Here is a 24,963-nt window from a genome sequence, read left to right as displayed (position 1 = left end):
TAAGTATAGCTATAAATAAACGCCAGTAGCATTTTTGCTTTGCTAAACTTTAACCATAAAGTTGTCACACACTGATTAAAAAGGATATTAGGTTTGTAAGTCGTATTAAATCCCAAAATACATAATGAAGAAAATTCGTTTATAAGTGTTATTTTTAAATTTTGACTGTTTCATACGTTTTTGTGTTTTTCATAAGTTACGTCACTTTTTTGAGCTTTAAAGACATAATCGTAATATTATGTCAGTTGGTAGATAACTTAATTTTATATTTTTAATTAAACATTATTTTTGCTGTAAATAGTAGATATCCTTTACGATGTTCGATTTTAACTCACAATAAAAGTATTTATGATTTTTAACGTTTATTTTTATTTAGATGAAAGTTCTCAACTTTATGAGCTTTTCTGTTTTAATTTTATTTATTTATTTTAAATATTTTAAAAACAAATTCTAAATTTGTCACATTTATATTATACATTTTATAATAATATTTTGATATAAGCTTACTTAGAATCGAGATTTTTTTTCTAAACTTTTCTCCAATTTTTTCTTTTCAGTACATTTTCAAATAAAAAGAATTCTTTATTTACACCGGGTGTACAAATCATCAAATATGACATTTATAAATGGTTTTCACAATATTAGAAGTTCTTGGAAGTGTGTGCGGTTGGCTAGACTAAAGCTTGAAGCGTGACGGACCGTTGAAAGCTCGGCTGAACGCTTTTCCTATTATATATTCACCGTTTTACAAGCTTTTGTTTCACTTGCAGTATTTTTAACATCTTGTTAGTCCAATGGTTAAGATGCAGATGCGATTTGAGTCCCAGGTTGAGCTAAAAATATTATAAAAAATTGAGCTTAAAATATTATAAAAAATTTAGCTTTTCTTCTTCTACAATTTCTTGCAAATGTTACGAGTTCCTTTTTTTTATTCGTTTTTAGACGGATGATCAAGTTTTTATATTACATTACGGCACATGTGTGTATTATATACATTACGATATTGAAAATAGGTGAAACTAAGAGATACTTTACGAGCAAAATGTGCTATAAATTATAAGGTAGACGTAATATTATATAGGTAATACAAAGTTCAGGTAGTGTCTATGTCCCTATCTTCTTTGTTACATTCGTAGACAGAATATCGCACGATCAGCACAGTTTGTATTAGCTACATCAGTATATCTGTTCGAGTCGACTCCATTCGGGCGAGAAAATTCTAAATTACTGCAACTTCGTGGAAATAACCAGCGTTTTCCCATTCCATGCTGAGATGGTAGACATTTTGAACGTTTACGTTTTTACAAAGTTACTATACAGCAAAATATCTCTAAAGGAAAGACAGCAAGTTCTGTATCCAAAGCTGCTCTAGTAAGATCTTACCAAAGGGAAATGCCCACCGGCCAATAATACAAGAACCCAGGTATACTCCCATTTAAAAGTATATGGAGATGATAATATGATGTATAAATAATTGGTTTAATTAATTAAACAAAAGTATGTTTTTTGACGAAAAAAATATATGTTTATCAATCATCTTGCTCAAAAAGTTCGCTGGTAAACCAAAGCGACGAAGTAACATTTGAAGCTGTAGTACTTTTTTAGTATTTATTTCTGTTACTGACAAACTTAATAAAGAAATCAATCACAAGTGTTCAAAAAATGTTGTAAAACTCAGACTGTATAGTCAACGATCTTTGCCTGTCCCCACTCGGAACAAATTAAAAATGTTGTAATACGTTATAACCATATTTTGTTGTAATGATTTTCATCATGAAGGTAGAATTATCATGTTTTTTGGATACAGGTAAATTGCCGGCTAGGCAGGGAGAACAACTCTGCCACTAGTAACACTAGTATCAATTACGCTATAATAGTATAGAAACATTAAGTTTTGCACCAAAATCAGATTAGTGTTGTACCGAATGCGCCATAGATTTTATAGATGAATTGATATTTACACCAAAACAAAGTTTGATTTGAATAGAGTATGTATTAAGTTTTAAATGAAAGTCGAAATTAATTTATTTCAAATTTGTTTAATTTACAAGCACTTTTGAAACGTCAGGTTATGGTATGCGATAATGGTGATAATTAAAGTTATTAGACATCTAATTTCACATTAATTTTGTACCAAATAAACATAAAAATAAGATTAGTGTTGCCATAAAACTAGACACGGTGTTTTACCAAATACGCCCAGTATAGACGCATGAAATCTTACATCAAAACAAAATTAGTGTTGTACCAAATACGCCATAGAGTATAGACGCCATTAAGTTTACAAAGACAGACAGAACATCCCGATGCAGATACGGAGGGCGCTTGGCTCTGCAGTTATACACGACCACCATATTGATCTTACACCACTTTCATTACATGGTAAAATCTTTTAACCCCCGCTTATTTAAAGATGGAGTATCTATCTAACATACGAGTATTAAAACGCATGATTCTCGTAATAAAGTATTGTTATTTTGCAATTTATTAACTGTAGTAGACGCCTCGCGATTTCACTCACGTGGTTCCCGTTCCCGTGGGAATATGGGGATAAAACATAGCCTGTTACACTAATGAATAACATGGATTTATATTGGTAAAAGAATTTTCAAAATCGGTCCGGTAAATCCAAATATAAATAGGTTACAACTCGTATTTAAATTAACCATTAATTCTTGAATTGCTGATTTAACCGAACTTTATTTTAAACCTTATTAATTAATTTAAGGACTAAATTAAAAATAATTTCATACTAAAATGAAAAAGCTGATTGTTTTTTAAAAGCTAGGCGTTTTTATTTAAAATAATTAAAGAAAGTTATCTGCGAAAAATAATTTTTTTATATTTTTTTAAATATCATTTTTTTATATTTTTTTGGATTTAATTTAGTTTTATTAGTTCACTATATTTTTAAAATTACTTTCTTAGTTTTAAAGTATTTGTTGTCTTTTGTGTATTATGTGTGTGTGTCCAAATAAAATAATTTTCTTTCTTTCTTTCTTTCTTTCAAAAACACGCGTTAGTTATTTTTCATTAAATCGCAAAAAACAATTATTCATTATACATAATGAACTTCCTGCTTCCATTCAATACCTAAAACATTATTAAGCAAAAGTTCACATATTTAAATATTCGTTTAATTTAATAACGACATTTTATTTTGTCTTAATTTATTGGTTCGTAAACTGCAGATAGCGTAATAAAGAACAATATTTCAGACCTGGTCTCGTGAAAAACAAGAAATAAGAGAGAATAATCTCGGGGAAAACATCTCGGAATGTCTCGTCCGGTCATACCTACTGGGAGCTTTCGGCAAAGCTTTACTTTGGGGACAGTTTATTGAGATTATTGATCTGTTTACCAACTTTGCAAACAAAATTAAATACGAATACTAGTATCAGAAGCCGTGATAGCCGAGTGGATATGACCCCTGCTTCCGACTTCGGAGGGTGTGGGTTTGAATCCGGTCCGGGGCATGCGCCTCCAACTTTTCATTTTAGGAAATTAAAAACATCGTGAGAAAACCTGCATACCAGAGAATTTTCTTAATTCTCTGCGTGTGTAAAGTCTGCCAATCCGCATTGGGCCAGCGTGGTGGACTATTGGCCTAACCCCTCTCATTCTGAGAGGAGACTCGAGCTCAGCAGTGAGCCGAATATGGGTTGATAACGACGACTAGTATCAGTGGCGTAGCTAGTTAACCAAGGGCCCTGGTGTATCTTTAAAAAAATGGGGCCCTACCAGGTTCTGTCTAAACTAGTTAGGTTTTATCCAGTTAATATATTAAATCACGCTAATATTATCACACTATCATACTAATATTATAAAGGCGAAAGTTTGTGTGTGTATGAGTGTGAACGTGTGTGTATAAGTTTGTAAGTATGTTTGTTCCTCCTTAACGCTGCGACTACTGTAGCGATTTGGCTGAAATTTGGAATGGAAATAGATTTTACTCTGGATTAACACATAGGCTACTTTTCATCCCGGAAAAGTCAATGATTCTCGCGGAAATTGTGAAAAACTGTATACCACGTGGACCAAGTCGCGGGTATCCGCTAGTATACTAATAATTTCTATAGGAATTAGAAAGTATAACTTTCGGGTTGCAGCATGTCATATTTATTTTAATAAAAAGTTCAGTTCTATTGAGATTTTCCGTTAAGGATTCGGGAGCCTCCTAAGCTAGAGAGCCCTATAGCTTCTAGGTAGCTACGCCACTGACTATAGCATGGCGAGTTTGTTGATGACTCTCCCATGATATGCGGGCGACGGGGTGAAAGACGGGTGTGAAATCGTACGTGCAGGAAATTGAGATGCATCAGTCGTGGGTTTTTCATTCATCGCTACACGCCCCCCGGCATTATTATTTGATGATTTTATTAAAAGAGCAACTGTTGATTTTCTTACCGGCTCTTCTCAGCAGAACCTGCCTTCTGAACCGGTTGTAGAGTATTAACTAATAAACAAACTTGGCGTTTCAAAAGTGCTTGTAAACTGAGCCAACTTGAAATAAATTAATTTTGATTGTGATTAACGGAAAATATTGGATAGAAGTAGGCGTTACTTTGCAGAAGTTTATCATGAATATATAATAATTTATTTAATTTAATTAACAAAATACTCTCTACGTACGTTTCACCCAAAACCGGAGCATCCTCAGGAGACTTTGCAATTGCACGTTGTAGAGTCAACATCTCCTGAGGATACACCTAGCGTCATCAAAAATTACGAGGTTGATGGACCTCGTACCACACCACGTAAAGTTTTATTATGAGGTCAAAAAACCTCGTACCGCACCAGAGGAAAATAGAGAAAAATCAGTGCCGCAGCGAATGTGTTATAAAATAGTCGTAAGATTTTCTATAGTAATATTAACGGAAGATGGGTCACTTGATGGTAAGTGTAATCTATCGCACAACAGAGCAAAACTTTGCATTGCATGCAAGTAACACATGTGCCTATAAAAAGCCTCAATAGCTCAACGGTAAGAGCGGTCGGACTCATCACCGAAGGGTGGTGGTTAGATCCTCGCCCCGTTGGTCTATCCGGACGAGCTTTAAAAGCTCTACTACTAAATATCCGATTAGAACTATAAGATCACTGAAAAATCTAGTTTGAATCTAGGAACTTTTCATAAGAATGATTTCTTAGTAGCTCAATATTTTATAACCCAACCCAGAACTCAAACCTGAGACATTTCCGTAGCCACATAGGCTAACCACTGGACCTACAATGCAGCTAAAAAGGGAGATATTATTTATATTACCTATTTATAATGTTTAATTTTTAGCACGACATTTCAGATAACCAAGCTCTCCAGCAAAATGAAACTACTTCAAAATTAATACTTTAAATTGAATATCTCCATAAGATTTTCTTTGTATATTTTTTTAGTTTTAGTCTACGGAACCCTACAGTGCGAGTGGCCCGATACGCATTTGGTCGGTTTTTTTTTTAGCACTTTCGACAGTTTCACATCCGAGCACAGTTCTGTGCTTGAGTCGAATTATTTGGATTATCTAACTGTTATTAAACTTATAACTTGATCAATAAATACCAATAAAAAAATGATTGAGAATTGATCTCGCATACGTTTTACAGCAATTTGAATCTAAAACTCGAATAAACCAAGCACTCCGTTACACGTAGGTACATATATAGATTTTTTCATTTTTTAAATATTATACAGAATCTCGACTGATTCAAGCACTGCTAAATTATATTTTATATTATTTTTATGTTGGGCATGCTATAGCATTTTATTATTTTTCCTTAAATTATAGCGCACCTTGAATAACCAAGCACTTTTTAATTTTATACATTTATTTGATTATATTATAGTTAGTGTTATCTATATCATTCCTATTTAGTCGGCATGTGACATATTGCATTATATATTTTATTAATTTACAGTACCTACCTTCTACAACATCTCGAACAATCCAAACACCGTATTTATTTTATAATATTCAGCCATTTAAATTGTTTTTCATTTATGTATCCAAATATGACGTAAGTTTCGCATTGTCTGATTATTGTTAATTTATAATTTACAGCTACTACAGCTTCTTGAATAGTCCAAGCATTGTTTAATTTCATGTATTTATTGAATAATATTTAGTCATATGTATTTCTCAAATGTGACGTACCGCGTTGTTTGATTATTTTTTTATTATTTTATAGTATATTTTATAGCAATTAAACTTCACGTACTTACTTACTTTATGAAATTTTAGATTTCAAATATCCTTTCACGTCATTTAATTATATTTTATAAGTTTACAATCTTCTACAGCACCTCGAATAAACCAAGCACTGTACAATTTCATGTATTTATTTTATAAAATTTGGTTTTTAAATACCCGTGTGTATTGTATCGCATCGTTTAAATATTTTTTTTTAATTTACAGTACCTTCGGCAGCTTTAACACCCAAGCACAGTTCACGTGCTTGACTCGGAAACTCGGGCTTGCGAGGCGAAAACGGACGACCCGAAAATATCCGGGCGGCGGTCGCGGCGCAGGTAAGCGACATTAGCTCACAACATCTGTTAATATGATCATTGTTAATTACATATGGGCTGTTGTTAATATATTGTAGCCACCTGTCCCGAGGAGGGCGCTTGGAGGTACGTCGCTACGTCGTCCACCATGCAGGCTCGCGGAAGGTCGGGGAGGAACATAATACGCTAGAGAGCGCGCATGATCGCGTGCGAGCTGCGCGGCGCGCCGCGACTGACTGAGCTTGACTGTTCGCCTCCGCGCCTTGCGCCCCGCTCCGCAGTCCCCCCGCCCGCCCCAGGGCACCGCAGGGCTGCCTATCGCGAGTTTTCCGAGGAAAAACATCAGATAGAAATTGGTAATTGGAAATGGTAATTTGTGATATGTTATTTTTGTACGTTTCTGTTATTTTCATTCGATCTTATGTTATTCGGTTATATCTAGCATGTAATATAATAAAAATCCTCATGCAAAAATGCTTTGAGGTATTATGTTTTGCCTTTGGACATTTTTTATATAATAAGCTTTACAACTAACAAACAAACGAAGATGGAGAGTGTTTGTTTAAACATTCTAATCTAGAACTACTCATACCTGTCTTTTATTAAATCAGTAAAGTACAGTAAAGGCTATCTTTAAGTTTGAAAAATTCCATTTTTGAAGATCGAGGTTTGATGGTGTAACACTTCCCAACACCGGGCTGAAGATTTATTTGAAGTACAAAATACTCAAAATATACTTACACTACAAAAAAGGACAAAACTGTATTGTTTGGTTGTATGAATTGAACTAGCTCTGAAACTAATGGACGGATTTAAAGATTTTTTTCAATATTAGAATACTATAATTATTATCCCTGATAAAGATAAATTTCATCCCTGCATATATTTTTTATAGTAGTTAACTAGTTAGTTCATATAAATATTATCTATACTAATATTATAAAGAGGTAAAGTTTGTAAGTTTGTAAGTTTGTAACAGTTTTTTGAAATGGGGTAATCTTCGGAACTACTGGACCGATTTTAAAAATTCTTTTACCAATAGAATGCTACGTTATCGGGGAGTGCTATAGGCTATATTTTATATTTCTATCATATATAACTACTGAGATATCGCGGGTTTTCTCTTACAGGTCAGACCGAAAAACTTACTTATTCGCATGCGCTGCCTCAACCATTGCGTAAATCTGAAATAAATGTATGGAGGCTTTTTGAACCTTTAAAAGTTCTACAAAAAAGTCCGCGACACCATATATCTATCTTTTATATTTTAGCAGATATAGCACCTTTAGTACTTTAATAAATTATTTAAATTTTAAACTAAGGTTTACGTCATTATTTACACAACTAAACTTAAATCCTTATCAAAATAAATGATTTAATAATCACAAGGATATTATAGAGATAAGATTTGTCCTTTACAGTATGTTAATTAGTTATATAGTTTCGGAGATAATACAAAATTTCTGAAAGTCGCAGAAATGCCGCTATATGACGCCCCGCGGTTTCAATTACGAGGTTCCCGTTCCCGTGTGAATATGAGGACCAAACGTAGTCTATGACACTCGCAAATAATGTAGCTTTCTATTGGTAAAAGAATTTTCCAAATCGGTCCAGTAGATCCAGAGATTACCCCCGACAACCACACAAACTATACCTCTTTATAGTATTAGCATAGAAGTCGCTTGGGAAATTATAGTCTTTTGGTCATTGCACCACGCACAAAAGGCTGGACCAATTTTGCTGAGGGTAGGGATAGGATAGAGGTAGGGAAGGGGTAGGATAGAAGTAGGGTAGGGGTAATTTAGGGAAAGTGTAGGGTAGGGTACGGATAAGGTAGGGGCAAGGTAGAGGTAGGGGAAGGATATGGAACGTATAGGGTAGGGGAGGAGTAGGATAGGGGTAGGGTAGGGGTAGGGTACGGGTAGGGTAGGGTTAGGGTAGGGATAAGGTAGGGGTAGGAAAGGGTTAGGGTTAGCGGTAGGGTAGGAGTAAGGTAGGGGTAGGGTAGGGTAGATTAGGGGTAGATTAGGGGTAGGGTAGGATAGGGTATGGATAGGTTACGGGTAGGGTTAGGATAGGGTAAGGTGGGGGGAGGGAAGGGTTAGCGTTAGCGGTAGGGTAGGAGTAAGGTAGGGGTAGGGTAGGGTAGGGTAGGGTAGGGTAGGGTTGGGTAGGTTTACGAGCAGGGTAAGGTAGAGGTAGAGAAGTTTACATCAATTTTTACGCGGACGAAGTCGCGGGCGTCCGCTAGTTTATAATAAATAATAAACAGCAAAATTTTGATTCCTTGATTGTTTGTTTGTTAGCATTGAATAGGCTTTGAGACTACTGAACCGATTTGTCAAATTCTTTCACTGTTGGGAAGCTACACTTCGACAGCCTCCGTGGCGCAGTGGTATGCGCGGTGGACTTACAAGACGGAGGTCCTGGGTTCGATCCCCGGCTGGGCAGATTGAGATATTCTTAATTTGTCCAGGTCTGGCTGGTGGGAGGCTTCAGCCGTGGCTAGTTACCACCCTACCGGCAAAGACGTACTGCCAAGCGATTTAGAGTTCCGGTACGAGGTCGTGTAGAAACCGAAAGGGGTGTGTATTTTCATCCTCCTCCTAACAAGTTAGCCCGCTTCCATCTTAGACTGCATCATCACTTACCATCAGGTGAGATTGTAGTCAAGGGCTAACTTGTAAAGATTAAAAAAAAACACTATCCCCGAGTGCTATAGGCTATATTTCATTCCTGTATTCCTACGGGAACGGGAACCACGCGGCGTCTGCTAATATTACATATTTCGAGATTCGACATCATTATTAGATAGTATGACTATTGGGGACTTCTCTGGTGCACTTGTAAATGCTGTACTTTCAAAACAACGATCTTGGGTTCGATTCCCAGCTTCTAAATTGGGTTAGGTAATGTCTAGAGACGTGGCGCTAGTTATCACTCCACTGGCAAAGATGTATCATATAGCGTCTCCATATTATGATGCCACGTAGAAAAGTTGAACTTACTTAGCAAAGGTATAAGACCTTTGCTAAGTAAGTTCAACTATCTTATACAGCATCCCTGAACATCAGGTGAGATCGCAGTCTTACTTGTTATTAAATGAAAAAAATAGTAATAAAATTAAAAATAATAAAATGAAATTTTCCCGAGTGCCAACCCTAAACCACAACGTCGTAATGCATTCGCGGCACTCGCCGCGTCTCGGCGCCGCTCGGACTCGATCGGTACGCGCTCGGCTCCGCTCGGAAAGCTCTTTCGCATTCGGAACATAGACATGACATATCTTTTGTGACCATTCAAAGCAAAACCAACTCTAACACCTAGAATTTTAAATCGAAATTTGTTTGGTTGCGAAAAAATTTCAAGTGTTGTATTCGACTTCTGAAATATCCTAATTTATCGAACTTACTATAGTATTGGTTACGTTTTATTTCCATCGTATTAAAGACTATTTTCGTTTGGCAATGTTTTTCAGCTGACGCGTCTATAAATGTCACGTATGCGGCATGTGTGCGTGATATGCGCTTGTGTGCGTTGAAAACACATCTTGGGCGGAACGCGGCGAAGCTATTTGGGCAGATTTTTTTTCTTAGTAATTCCATATTTTTTTTTCAGTCTCAGTTATTTGGGATCTTTGAAATTTATGGTTTTTGAATTCCTTTTAGTTTTATTCCTTTAATGGAGTAAAAGTGTACCTACTTTTAGCATTCTACGAACGTTTTTCTTTTAGACGACTTAGTGTATGCATGTTTGTATGTATGACAGTCATTACTTCTAATATTACTCCGATTTGGCGTGCATTAGCGTTATTTAAATGCATTTTTCAGGGAAGATTTTGGTATTGAGATATATTATAGCATGGATTAACACATATGCTATTTTTCATCCCGAAAAAATCCATGGTCCCCGCGGGATTTGTGAAAAACTATAGTTTGGCAATATCTTTGGCAGCTGTGGCTTTCATCAGAGAGGCCGAGGATTTTCTATTCCTAGACTTATTTCACGGTTGACTAGCGGACGCCCGCAACTTCGTCTGCGTGGAATTTAGTTTTTCACAAATCCCTCGGGAACCATGGACTTTTCCAGGATAAAAAGTAGCCTATGTGTTAATCCATGCTATAATATATCTCGATACTAAATTTCGGCTAATTCGGTTCAGTAGTCGAGGCGTGAATGAGTAACAAACATTCATATCATCAAAATCATCAGTTTTCGCAAATCTCGGGAAACCATGGATTTTTTCGGAATAAAAAGTAGCCTATGTTTATTTCCATTCCAAATTTCAGCCAAATCGCTTCAGTAGTAGCGGCGTTAGATAAAGAGTAACATCCAAAAATACAAACATCCATACAAACTTTCGCGATTATAATATTAGTAGGATTTAGAAGTTTATATGTTCTAAATTGGCTCAGCTATCGTGGAAGGTAACCGTCATGGCTAGTTATCACCCTATCGGCAAGCGATTTAACTTTCAGGTATGATACCGCATAAAAACCGTCAGAGGAATACGGGGTAATTTGGAAGAGGTAGGTACGAATCCTACCTCTTCCAAATTACCCCGCTCAGCATTTTCTTTGCATCGTCACTTACGAGTAACATCAGGTTAGAACGCATTTAAGTAACTTACAACGAATACATAAGTTGTTCATGGTCGTGGCGTGCATGAGGTGTTTAACTAGGGTATGCACTATAAATAAAAATTGTAAAATTCCTCGTCCAACTATGTATTCTGTGGTCCAACATAAGTTTGTATTGAGTTCTCAGGGTAGGCAGTGCTTTTTGGCATCTATGAAGTGCGTGCCATTGTTCTTGGTGTGTGACCTTGATCTTGGGTTGAGTGCCAATATTTAGAGATTACGTTCTCTTGTTCTAGCCGGCGTTGAAAGGCGTTCGTATTATCTATTGACATAAATATAGTAAACTTTACAGCCTCAATAGCTCAACGGTAAGAGCGGTCAGACTCATCACCGAAGGGTGGTGGTTCGATCCTCACCTCGTTGGTCTATTGTCGTACCCACTCATAGCACAGTCTTTCCCGACTAGTTGGAGGGCAATGGGAATATTGGTCATATTATTAAAGATATGGCAAATATTCTTTAAAAAAAAAAAAAAAACTAGTGAACCCGGTCAAGCTTCGCTTTGACTTATGTGCACTTTTTCTCTACCCCTACTCTACCCCTACCCTACCCCATACCCTACCCCTACCCTACCCCATACCCTACCCCTACCCTACCCCGATTTTATTGACTTGTCTTTAGCTTAATAGCAAGTAGAAAAATCCATTTAAAATAAATGAAATGGATTTGCTACATATTTTAAGGTTCAATGTCCTGGAAAGTCCTTGTTTATGAATTGTAATCATATTTGGATCTACTAAACCGATTTTTTTTTTAAATCGGTTCAGTAGATCAAAATCAATAGAAAAACAGAAAGCCACGTAATGACATATTCCCGTAATCATACGGGAACGGGAACCACACAGATAAAACCGCAGGACGTCTGATAGTGTCTAAATAAACAGTTAATTCGCACGAGAGATTTTTTTAACAGACGTTATAATATAGTATGAAGTTAAATGTAGGTATATTTCCAACGCCCAAAATTGTAAATGCAACATTGCTCAAAAAAACGTCGTGTTTTAAAAACGTTATCGTGCGAACATACTCGTATGTTTTAACATGCATTTGTTTTAAATCAATGCTTTTTTTACGTTAAAAAACTCTCGTGCGAATGTGGGCTAAGGCTGCATTATCATAGCTGGGCACCGTTAATCAAATAGTTAACTTCGTTAATCGATAATCCGCTACAAAAAAAAGTTAGCTACGTTAAAGCGTTACATTCCGGAAGAATTAACGCAAGTTAACGTTAATCGTTAATCCGTTAATATGACTGTGTAATATTACATTTTTATATCATTGTGTGAGATCACCATGGGAAAAATAAGGATGGGACTGGCACTGGGAAAAAGTGCCATAGTTTGTTTTTTGTTGATTTTATCTATATTTAACATAAATATAGTAATTTGTTGATTTCTTTGAAAAAAAATCAGTCATCATTTCTTACTTGTCTGAACCTGCTTTTCGCGTCGCGCGGTAAATAGTAGGCATTGGATTAACGATTAACGGACTTCTGCATATTAACGAAAATTAACGTGTCCGTTAACATTTTAAAAAGTTAACTTGAAAATTAATCCGTTAATCAAAATTGTGCCGTGATAGCCCAGTGGATATGACCTCTGCCTCCGATTCCGGAGGGTGTGAGTTCGAATCCGGTCCGGGGCATGGACCTCCAACTTTTCAGTTGTGTGTCTCAATCGGTGAAGGAAAACATCGTGAGGAAACCCGCAGACCAGAGAATTTCTTAATTCTCTGCGTGTGTGAAGTCTGCCAATCCGCATTGGGCCAGCGTGGTGGACTATTGGCCTAACCCCTCTCATTCTGAGAGGAGACTAGAGCTCAGCAGTTAGCCGTATATGGGTTGATGACGATACGACGAATGAAAATGTTAACTTCGTTAATTAACGATTAACGGATTAACGGGTTAATGCTCAGCTATGTGCATTATACTACAGAATAAGTACACACAATCATTTAAGGCTGCGCTGCACAGTAGGGCACCAGTAGGCGAGGCAAAAGGCAGAATTAATTGAACCGATTCCGCAGTGCACTTAAAGCATTAAACTAAAGGCGCGCGCAGATAATTTATTTGAAGCTGATTAGTGTTAGGGGATATTACTGTACGCCGCGCTGCCGGGGGCACAGACTACCTAGAGATAGAGGAAACGAGGTTTTTCCGTTTCTTGCTATAAATGGACATTCGTTCTGTTTTTAATCCTTCCTACTATCCTACTTCCTACTAATATTATAAACGCCAAAGTTTGTATGGATGTTTGAATGTATGTTTGGAAGTTTGTTTGTTTGATTTGGCTGAAATTTGAAATGGAAATAGATTTTACTCTGGATTGACACATAGGCTACTTTTTATCCCTAAAAAATCCATGCTTTCCCGAGATTTGCGAAAACTGATGATTTTGATTAAATGAATGTTTGTTACTCTTTCACGCCTCGACTACTAAACCGAATTAGCTGAAATTCGGTATTAAGATATATTATAGCCTGCATTAACACATAGGGTACTTTTTATCCTGAAAAAATCCATGGTTCCCGAGGGATTTTTGAAAAACTAAATTCCACGCGGACGAAATCGCGGGCGTCCGCTAGTTAAAAAAATAAAGAAACAAGCTGATACCTGCCGGCGTATTACGTATATATAGGCACTTATAATAAAACTGTAACAGGCCAAATGTGTGACTCTGAGCTTTCTTATGGGTTTTTCCTTCCCCTTTTGACTCTGAGCTTTCTGATGTTTTTCCTTTTGATACACGTGATATTCAATCTCTTAAAATACACATTTACACGAGCGGCAGCTGCTACTGACGACTGCAGTCGACTGCCGTTGGCTGCCGCCGAGACGCTGTTGACATCAGTCGGCGACCGCCGTCGACGAGCTTAGTAACTAAGTAAAATTCAAGATGAACGTATTTTTCTTAATGAATCAACGAAGTTCGACGTTGACTTGTTAGTATTCAGCGTGCCTCTGCGACGCGGCTGCTCTGTAAATAATCATAAATCTAATATAACACAACTAAGAGACTCAAAATCCGTGCCCGTATATTATATTAGGCCGAGAACAGAGAGCGCGCTAAATTATTCGCCTGCGAGTGTGCATTCGGCTTAAACTTGGAGATTTAACTGTAGTGCAGAGAGGATTTACATTTTAATGCTTTTATATTTACTGTACCTATATTATGAAAATTTGCGTATTAATAATATGGACCACCCGGGTCCAATACCCGGATTAAGGAGCTAACCTTAAACCTGGTATTGGACCAGAGTCACAAGCATGCGCTCTGCTTTATCTATCCGCCATATGATGGACCCGGCACCCTCTTGATGAATCCTTGGAATGATAAGATATTCTTGTCAATAACATTTCACCTGTTGCCAAAATGTGGCAGAGCAAAATTGAACTAGTAATCTTTTTTTTTATTCTTTACAAGTTATAGAACTGGTAATCCTACCAATATTATAAACGCGAAAATTTGTATGGATATATGTTTGGACGTTTGGCTGAAATTTAGAATGGAAATAGATTTTACTCTGTATTAACACATAAGCTACTCTTTATCTCGAAATCCAGAATCCAGAATCCAGAATCTCAGATTTGCAAAATCCTGATGATTTTGATGGTATGAATGTTACTCTTTCATGTCTTGGCTACTAAACCGAATCACCTGAAATTTTAAGTGAAGATAGATTATAGTCTAGATTAACGCCTATGTGTTAATCTAGACTATAATCTATCTAATGAAAAATACATTTTTCCCGAGGGATTTGTGAAAAACTAAATTCCATGCGGACGAAGTCGTGGGCGTCCGCTAATATCAATAATCAATCAATCAATATCCGCTCTAGCACACACATATCGGTGAGATATCTATCAACTGCAATAAAGATTTGATTTTCACTTCACGTTTCGGGAACGTACGAATGTGTACAGTTACCTTCCTGATTTACCGACAGTAGACTTTTCTTTTTGAAAATCCTTCTCACGCGAAGCACTCGCTGATTTACAAGGTTTGATTCCCTGTGCACATTATGTTTAAATAATTTTCTTCATGGTAAAACGAGCCACGTCAAAAAAAAGTCTTAAAAATCTTCTAGAAAAAAAAAATATTTAGAGCCGTGATAGCTCTGCCATCGATTCCAGAAGGCGTAGGTTCGAATCTAATCCTTGGCATGCACCTCTAACTTTTCAGTTAACGTAGTTGAGTAATTAAATATCACTTGTCTCAAACGGTGAAGGAAAAACATCGTGAGTAAACCTGCATACCAGAGAATTTTCTTAATTCTCTAGGTGTGTGAAGTCTTCAATCCAGATTGGACGTGGTGGACTGTTGGCCCCTCCCCTCTTATTCTGAGAGGAGACTCGAGCTCAGCAGTGAGCTCGAGTACTACTCGCTCCGCTTAGCCTATAGATAGCCTTTCTCGATAAATGGGCTATCTAACACTGAAAGAATTTTCCAAGTCGGACCAGCAGTTCCTGAGATTAGCGCGTTTAAACAAACAAACAAACTCTTCAGCTTAATAATATTAGTATAGAAATTTACAAATGTGCAACCCTTTTTCAAATACACTAAAACATATAATTATTGCAATAAAATAAATTTACAAGCAATATTTGTAGCGAGAATCATTAAAATAGGCATCGGCGGGTCGTTAGCAATAGTCGGCCGCCGGCCGCGCGCCGATAGCCGCCGATAGCGCGCCCGCAGCAGCTCGTATCGCGCGCATAAAGTCGGACAGGCGAAATTAAAAACGACTAACTGCATCGACGCCCCGAGCGCTCGTATAGCGTTAAAATACTGCGTTATTGGAGGAAAATTTTGCTTTTTTCAAATGTCTTAAAATGCATATATATTTACCTTTTTAAGTGCACAAGCGTTGGCCGCAACTAATGTGTGAATGTGTGCCTCGGCTTCGCTTCGGCCTTTAGCTTTTTAAGTACACAAGCCTTTTTGGAAAGTGGGAGGCTTCAGCCGTGGCTAGTTACCACCCTACCGATAAAGACGTACCGCCAAGCGATATAGCGTTCCGCTATAATGTCGTGTAGAAACCGAAAGGGGTGTAGTTTTTCATCCTCCTCCAAACAAGTTAGCCCGCTTCCATCTTAGATTGCATCATCACTTACCATCAGGTGAGATTGTAGTCAAGGACTAACTTGTAAAGAATAAAAAAAAGCCTTGGCCGCAAACTATGTTATTGGAGGAAAATTTTGCAAACTGTGGTGTAGAACCGACTGTAAAAGTAGAATCACTGCATATCTCAGACCTTACGGCTTACCTTGTCTAACTGTATCAACGCTCCGAGCGGTCGTATAGGGTTAAAATACTAAAATATTACTGGAGGGAAATTTTGATTTTTTTAACCAACTTCAAAAAAAGGAGGAGGTTCTCAATTTGAATCGTTATTTATTACCCGACTGCAAGAAGGGTTATGTTTTTCGCGAGTATCTTGTATGTATGTACGTATGTATGTAGAAAACAGTTAGATATTGGTCATAATGATTTTCTTCTACATTATTTAATAGGTCCCGACTATTTTCTAAATGCTTTCTACACTTCTGGACTGAACTTGTTTTTTTTCTTTTCAGATTTTTTATACTTCGTGCAGTCGGTTTTTTTTATTTGTTTAATTAAATAATTTATTTAATGTTTGTTACCTTTTTTTCGTTTAAAATAGTATACCTACTTCCAGATTGGTAATTTTGTGTTAAAATAAAAATAAGTGAAATACGTTGGTTTCATTTTTATGTTACAAAGATTATCAAATATCAAACATGTCTTAAAATGCTTGTAAACTTAAGCGTACTTGAAACAAACGAATTTAAATTTATTACCACTTACCATCACACGTGCTTCAAGCCCCACAACAAAAGTGGGCAATACCTTAGCATCACTGTGAGATAACCAATAAATTGTCAGGTTTGCACCGCGATGCTACATCAAAAGATAATCTCGTGTGACGTAGAGCTACGGACGATTAGACATGTCACATTTTAAAAGGCATTAATTTGATAAAAAATCTAATCTAATATTAAAAATTAAGCTGATATTTAATGCATAATCGCCATATTCATACTTAGAGCCGTGCTAGCCCAGTGGAAATAACCGCTGCCTTCGATTCCGAGGGCGTATTAGGTTTGAAAATTAGCCAGGCAGCCAGCAATATTTTTATAACTTGCAAGTGCGAGTTTCGATTTCACCTCTATCTCTCTCTGTTTAACGAGATACTATAGAATGAGAAAGATTAAGCTATAATACACTTGTTTACCTCTAACTAGAGTAACATTTGACGGTGAGAGCGTTGAGACATCAGAATAAATGACAAAACTTACTCTCTTCTCTTAAAAATCACATCACACTTAACACTAACATATAAATGCGAAAGTTTGTGTGTGTGTGTACGTTTGTTCCTTATTGTGCTGCGGCTACTGAAGCGATTTGGCTGAAATTTGGAATGGAAATAGATTTTACTCTGGATTAACACATATGCTACTTTTCATTCTGGAAAAGTCCATGGTTCCCGCGGAATTTGTGAAAAACTGAATTCCACGCGGTCAAAGTCGCGGGCTAGTAAAGAATATGACCAATATACTCATACCCCTCCAATTAGTCGTTGTTGTTATTCTTGTTGTTGTTGTTGTTGTTGTAGGAGGGGGAGTGTGTACTACATTATGCTAGCTACTGACCATTAGTAGCATAAGTCCAACGCGCGGGGATCGAACCACGAACTCTGATGAGTCCAGCCCCTTTACCGTTACCAAGCTTATGAGGCTTCATCATCATCAACGTCATCATATCATCCGATGGACGTCCACTGCATGACATAGGCCTTTTTAGGGACTTTCAAACATCACAATACTGAGCTACCTGTATCCAGCGAATCCCTGCGACTCGCTTGATGTCGTCAGTGCACCTGGTGGAGGTCGACCAACACTGCGCTTTCTAATGCGGTATCGCCATTCCAACGCTTTGAGACCCCAACGTCCATCGGCTCTTCGAACTATGTGCCCCGCCCATTGCCACTTCAGCTTCGCAACTCGTTGAGCTATGTCGGTGACTTTGGTTCTTCTGCGGAACTCCAAATTTCTGATTAATTCATTCAAGGACCATTGTCCTTCTTAAATTAAGTTCGATGCGAGCAACTGACCTTTCTATAACATGACGAAGTCTACGGAAACGCCACGACCCCGGTTGGTTACACGTAATATAAATTCCTATCCAATATTCACAAATTCTGCCGCCATTTTAATGCGCAGAGGCAAATTGCAATTTTCTTATGCGCCGCTTGTCCCCAGTTCTATAAAACGCCTCTTACACGATATTTTACACTTTGCGTTTAACGGGAGCGAATTTTTCGGTAAGCACTTTTTTTTTCTATTTCCCAGCAAATATTCGACCCAGAATGTTCTGGAGACTTATCTACAGAGGTTTAGGACCATAGCTCACTAGAGCTACCCGGCACTAGTATTGTGATGTTCGGCACAATACAAGTGCCGGGTGAACAGGTGAACAGTAAGAGAAAGAAAGAAAGAAAGAAAAATGCATTTATTTCGAAATTATGCCACGCATCACAATATCTCTAGTAAACCATGACATCCAGGACAATACCCTGCGATGTGTGGCATAACCCAGAAAATGGCCCCAGCTCAGCATAATGCTACGTGACCACTTGAATTTGGACACGTAGCGCTGATTTTCAGTTGAGCGGTTGGACTCATCACCGAGGGTTCAATGGTTCAATCCCCGCCCCGTTAGTTTATTGTCGTACCTACTCCTGATACAGTTTTTCCCGACTTGTTGTAGGAGAATGGGAATTGAAAAAAAAAATTTACCTTATCGTTAACGCCGCGTAGACAACAAGTGGACACTGAAATGGGTTTTAAATTTTATAACTAGTCTTTCATCATTTGGCAACATAAAAACAGCAAAAACTATCCCTCATATATCAGTCCCGGGCAGCTAGCAGTCCATTTGGGACGACCTGAGTATTTACAATGAGCAGTGAACGCAACGTACGTATGCAAGCGAGGCTCGAGCTACGAAGTTTGTTCAGTAAGCTAACCGCACCAGACAACACGGAGCAAGTCGTATGCTGAAGGCTCTAATGAGCTGTAACCTTTAAATCTATACTAATATTATAAAGCTGAAGAGTTTGTTTGGTTGTTAGGTGGAACGCGCTAATCTCAGGAACTACTGGTCCAATTTGAAAAAATATTTCTGTGTTAGATAGCCCATTTATCGAGGAAGGCTATAGGATATATATCATCCCCAAATTTCTACGGGAACGGGGACCACGCGGGTGAAACCGCGCGGCGTCAGCTAGTTAAACTAGATTTGACTCCAAAAAGAGGTTCTCTAGTACCATGCCAAAAAGACGGTAGGAAACATTTGAAAACGAAAAGCGAGTAAAGACAAAAAAAATATTCTAAAAAAACTAGCCTATGCCCCGTGGTTTCATAGTTCCCTTCCCCGTAAGAATACGAGGATGAAATATCGCCTTTTACACTGACAGATAACGTGGCAAAAGAATTTTCAAAATCGGTGCCATAGATCCAGAGATTACATCTTACTCGTACATCACCATAAACTTTACCTCTTTATAATATTACTAGCAGACGCCGCGCGATTTTACCCGCGTGGTTCCCTTTTCAAAAAACAATAAAATATTTCCTCTTTATAATATTGATATAGACTATAGATTTTTTTTATTCTGTACAAGTTAGCCCTTGACTACAATCTCACCTGATGGTAAGTGATGATGCAATCTAAGATGGAAGCGGGCTAACTCGTTAGGAGTAGGATGACAATCCACACCCCTTTCGGTTTCTACACGACATCGTACCGGAACGCTAAATCGCTTGGCGGTACGATTTTGCCGGTAGGGTGATAACTAACCACGGCCGAAGCGCCCCACCAGCCAGACCTGGACCAATTAAGAAAACCTCAATCAGCCCAGCTGGGTATCGAACCCATGACCTCCGTCTTGTAAATCCACCGCGCATACCACTGCACCACGGAGGCCGTCAAATAGATATATGTTTAATAGATTATTATTCGTGTAACTTCGTTTGTATTAAAAGAGCTAAACATAAATACAGCACTATACATACGTACGTATATAGTGATGTATTTGCAGGGAGCCGCTGGACGCTGGCGGGTTGAGACTGTTGTGTTTGGAGGTCCATGCAAGAGGCCTACGTCCAGCAGTGGACGTCTATCGGCAGATAAGGTAAGGTATATATACTCGTATATAAATAATAAATACGCATGGTGGCAGTATTACCCCGGACCAGCTCTGTCTCCAAGAGCTCTACTACTACTCCATGAAATCATTAAAATATGCTGATCATCATGGTTTTAGAGATAAAATATACAAACAAACACATATAAGATACACAGACAATCACATATCATATGTATAAAACTATTCAACTAGTAACTCACAAAACAATACTCGTTTTATGCTATTTGATTTATTATATAATGATTTATTTATTTTGCTATCATCCGCGAAAATTCGGCGAACCCATGCGACAACGTCACCCAGGTCCGACAAAATACTCTCTACGTACGTTTCACCCCGAAACCGGAGCATCATCAGGAGATGTTGACTCTACAACGTGCAATTGCAACGTTCAATCGCCGAATTTTCGCGGATGATAGCAAAATAAATAAATCATTATATAATCATGATGAACTTCCGCAAAGTAACGCCTGCTTCTATCCGCTATTTGATTTGCCAGGGTCCGTAGACTTAAGGTCCTCTACGTAGCTATCATCGTAGCTCGTAGCAGATTCGTAGCACATAAGCTACCAATACTGCTCTCGTAGAAAGAGAATCAACGTGTCACTTGGCGGCACGTCGATTCTCTTTCTACGATCCGTGATCCCGCTTCCATCCGTTGAGCGGTGATAGCCCAGGTGACCTCTGCCTCCGATTCCGGAGAGTGTCGGTTCGAATCCGTTCCGGGGCATGCACCTGCAACATTTCAATTGTGTGCATTTTAAGTAGAGATGCGCCGAGTTACTCTTTTGCCGAGTAACGAGTACCGAGTTTTACTCGGTTCATTTTTTTTTCAACCGAGTACTCGGTTCAATCAAATTCCATTCAATTCAATTCAAAATATTTTTTTTTCAAGTAGGCTTAGTTTACAAGCACTTTTGAAACTTTAAGTTTGACTATTTGTAGTGAGTCTACCACCAGCTCAGAAGGCGCAGTCTCCTATTGGGAAGAGCGACGGGAAACTCAACAGTTGCTCTTCTAAATCTTTCATTTTAATTTTATTGAAATTTAATTGAGATTTTCAAAGATTTCCTTTGAATACTAATGAATACTTTTTGATTAACACTGTTGTTTTAATTATATGTACCTAAATAATGCTTTTCTTAAACAAGGTATACTCGGCATTCACCGACCGAGTTATTCGGCCGAGTACGAGTATCAAAAAATCCGCCGAGTACGCCGAGTACTCGGCCCACCTCTGATTTTAAGAAATTAAATATCACGTGTCTCAAACGGTGAAGGAAAAACATCGTGAGGAAACCTTTTTCCTTTTTGAGTTAATTTTCTAATTCTCTGCGTGTGTGAAGTCTGCCAATCCGCTTTGGGCCAGCGAGGTGGACTAATTGGCCTAACCCCTCTCATTCTGAGAAGAGACTCGTGCAGTGAGCCGAATATGCGTTTATAATGATGACTACACGAACATCTATGGTGGAGTGTTCCCATAACGCAGCCAATCGGCAAAAATGGAGGAGCATAGCACAGAAAGTGTCACTCATCGTTGCAACCAAGAATAAGAAGAAACAAACACAAGGCTCAAAAAGAAAGCCTTCTTCAATAGTAGTTTACTAGCCACAACAAGTCATCTGTGCTAACCACCTCTCAAGTGTATTCAGTGGTAGTTTACTAGCCCCAACAAATGTCATCTGCGCTAACCACCTTTCAAGTGTCTTCAGTGGTAGTTTGTAAGCCGCAAAGAATGTCATCAGCGCTAACCACCCTCAAGTGCGCGCTATCAGCCAGGCGGCGCGCGTCGTTTTTTCCGCTGATTTATGCGCCGCTTATCGCGACTCTGAATTTATTTGTCTGCCTGCTCTCCGATGCTGGCTTCGCGTAGACTTAGGAACCGTAGAAGTGGCAAAAATGTATGTGGGATAATTAAAGCTTCATAAGGTCGACGTTTTTCGCTATAAGACCAGTGACTGAAACGTCTACCGGAACAATTTTGACTCAATATCGGCAAGGTCGAAGTATTTTGATACTTTTCCTATCGTCATTTTGCAACACGATTTCAGTTACTTAAAATTATTATTATTGGGCATTATCGGAGAGCTAGGAATTGCATGGACGATTCTACAAGGCCCTTACTGGGCCGGATATAGATGAAATAACATCTGTATCTTGGTATCATTAGTAACTCATACGTGTGGCAATAATAAAAATCAGAGTAATTATTATTATTATTAATATTTATTATTAAAAATTATTATTAGTCATGATGTTGGATCAAAAATAGCAGACAGACAAGACAGCGCGTATAGGGAGGAGGATCCTTACTCTGATATCCTGCCCAGAAGCGTAGCTACCGCCGTATCAACCGTATGAAAGATACGGGGCCTCCGGGCTACAGGGGCCCCTTACGTGAGAAAACAAAAATTAGTAAAATGTAGGTTATCCACAATCTCTTTTTTCCCTGGTTAAGCGTGCGTTAAATTGGAAACATCCTAAATAAGTTAAGTCCTGTCATATTTATTTTAAGCGAGCATTTTGTTTCTTTTGTGAGAAATCTTTATTATTCATTTGGGCTTCCCAACTAATTTAGATACAGAGCCCCTCCAAGGCAAGCTACGCCACTGTTTCTGCCTAACGATAGCGGATCAAAAATGTACGGTAGGATTTTTTTACAGTGAGGGTATTTGTACCTCTATGATTACCTAGTGCTTAAAATAAAAGTATTTGATTTGATGTGCTGTCTAATAGTACCCAGTTCTACAATCCCGCAGTGTCGGCTGTGGTAATTGCACAAATAATAAACATATGAGCGGCTGACGACGGTTAAGATACTTATTGCAATTATTATTTTACCTTATAACCTCATTAATTGCCTCAGATAACTACGCGACATAAATTAGATGATCACAAAAACGAAAATACGACGAAAATCAATGTAGTGACTCATTGTTTGAATGGCACACTGCTGACTGCTGGTAGGATGTCGTGTAGAAACCGAAATGGGTGTGGATTTGCCTCATCACTTACCATTAGTTACTGGACAAAAGTGGGAGAGTAAAAAGTGATCATATGTTGATCCTAAACGATCTTCTACTGAGTTTTAAACACCTCCATTTATCCATCAATCGATCCAAACTTCCATTTACAATATCAGTTACATTTACCCGCAAACTTGTCTAATACTTGCAAAAATAAAAAGAATAACAAACACAGAAGCGTTAACATCTCTCTATACAGACTCCCGTCGCCCAAAAACCGAAATAAAAATTTTAATTGCTTACAAAACGGGCGGTGACCCGGCGAAATTGGGGAAGCCTCGGTCAATAAATGCAATAATTGACGGAATCTCCCGCACAGAGACGCCTAATATAGTCCACAAGCAACCAGCACTTGCAACAAATTGCTATTCCTTTTATTCAGGCGCTCGGTTGTATTTTTTTTTCTTTCTGCATTTTGTTAAAAAGTTTTAGCTTATTGAAAAATCCTGTAAAATAAAAATAGATAAAGTTTGAGCGTGAAATGTTTTACAGAGTTAAAATAACCGTATAATATACAAGAAAAATTGCTTGACTTTATTTCTTGTTGGTTTACAACCCTCAATCTTGAGATAAAAAAAAAATGGATATAAAACCACTATAAATCCATTAAATTACACAATTGTCAATTAGTAGCGATTTCACCACCGGCTCAAATGGAAGATCCTGCCAAGAAGAAAATATTAGATAACCCTCTTAATTACTTTACATACGCCATATAGAGAAACTATAAACTATTTATTAAAGTTTTATTATAAATACGGAGCTTAACTAAAAATAAATTGGAGCTTTATTTTCTAGTTGCTATAGTTCTACTAGGTATAGCAAGGTAGGTATTTAGGGATGTAACAGCAGAGTGCATAGGCATTTAGCATTTGGGCTCTGAAGCTAAAAAGTAACTGCGTCGTTACGTAAGTTCCTAGGCAGCTCTAACTGCTATAGACGTGTTCCAAGAACATACGAAGTTTGGAGTGGGCACAATAATTAACTATTTGTCACCAAAATACTTTCGTAGGGTTGGGTGTATTCTTAAAAATCCCCAAGATAGTTATGGACCTGCCAATGCATAAAAGGGAATGCTCATCCCCAGCCCAGGCCTACCCTGACCGCCCGGAAATTTACTTGTATCTTAAAAAAAATGATAATTCTACTATAATAATGAAATCATTACTTTATAATAAAAAAAAAATTAATTCATCTTTTTATTTGTCCACAATGGGGACAAGCTAAGATAAGTACATAAAATTATTTTAATAAAAAAAACTCTAATTATGAGTGTCACAAGACTAAATAAAAGTTACACCAAAAGGACGGGGACAATAATTTTGATATAATATTTTTAATCTAAATTATAGATTCAAAGTATTATATCTTATACATTATAGCGCCCTTAAGGATCATGGTATTTTGAATCTAAATTATAGATTGGACATTATAACGCCCATAATGGAGCATCGTAGTGTGTGGTGGTGATCCAAATTCTGTTTCCAATAAGGAGTGAGGCCTGGCTCTGCAGTAGGCTGTTAAAATAGGCTGATAATTCTGATGTAATAACACAAAACTCTTA

At 37.7% G+C, this 24,963-nt stretch overlaps 1 protein-coding gene across 11 annotated transcripts in view; it reads right to left on the bottom strand.

The window, feature by feature from the left end:
* The window catches only part of LOC112055300 (nuclear factor 1 B-type), a 78,239-nt gene extending 71,334 nt beyond the window's left edge, over positions 1–6,905 (bottom strand). For 10 of the 11 annotated variants that reach the window (XM_024095335.2, XM_024095336.2, XM_024095338.2 and 7 more), the window contains exon 1: positions 6,605–6,905. In XM_024095335.2, the coding sequence (XP_023951103.2) occupies positions 6,605–6,682 (78 nt within the window). In that variant the 5' untranslated portion in view covers positions 6,683–6,905. Of the gene's footprint in view, positions 1–6,573 lie in introns of all 11 variants that reach the window. The other variant, XM_024095343.2, reaches the window with a different exon arrangement.
* Between the last annotated feature and the right edge of the window lie 18,058 nt (positions 6,906–24,963).

Source organism: Bicyclus anynana, chromosome 25, assembly GCF_947172395.1.
Source record: "Bicyclus anynana chromosome 25, ilBicAnyn1.1, whole genome shotgun sequence".
Lineage (NCBI taxonomy): Eukaryota > Metazoa > Arthropoda > Insecta > Lepidoptera > Nymphalidae > Bicyclus > Bicyclus anynana.
Note: the sequence above shows the minus strand (reverse complement) of the source record. Positions and strands in the feature narration are given on the sequence as shown.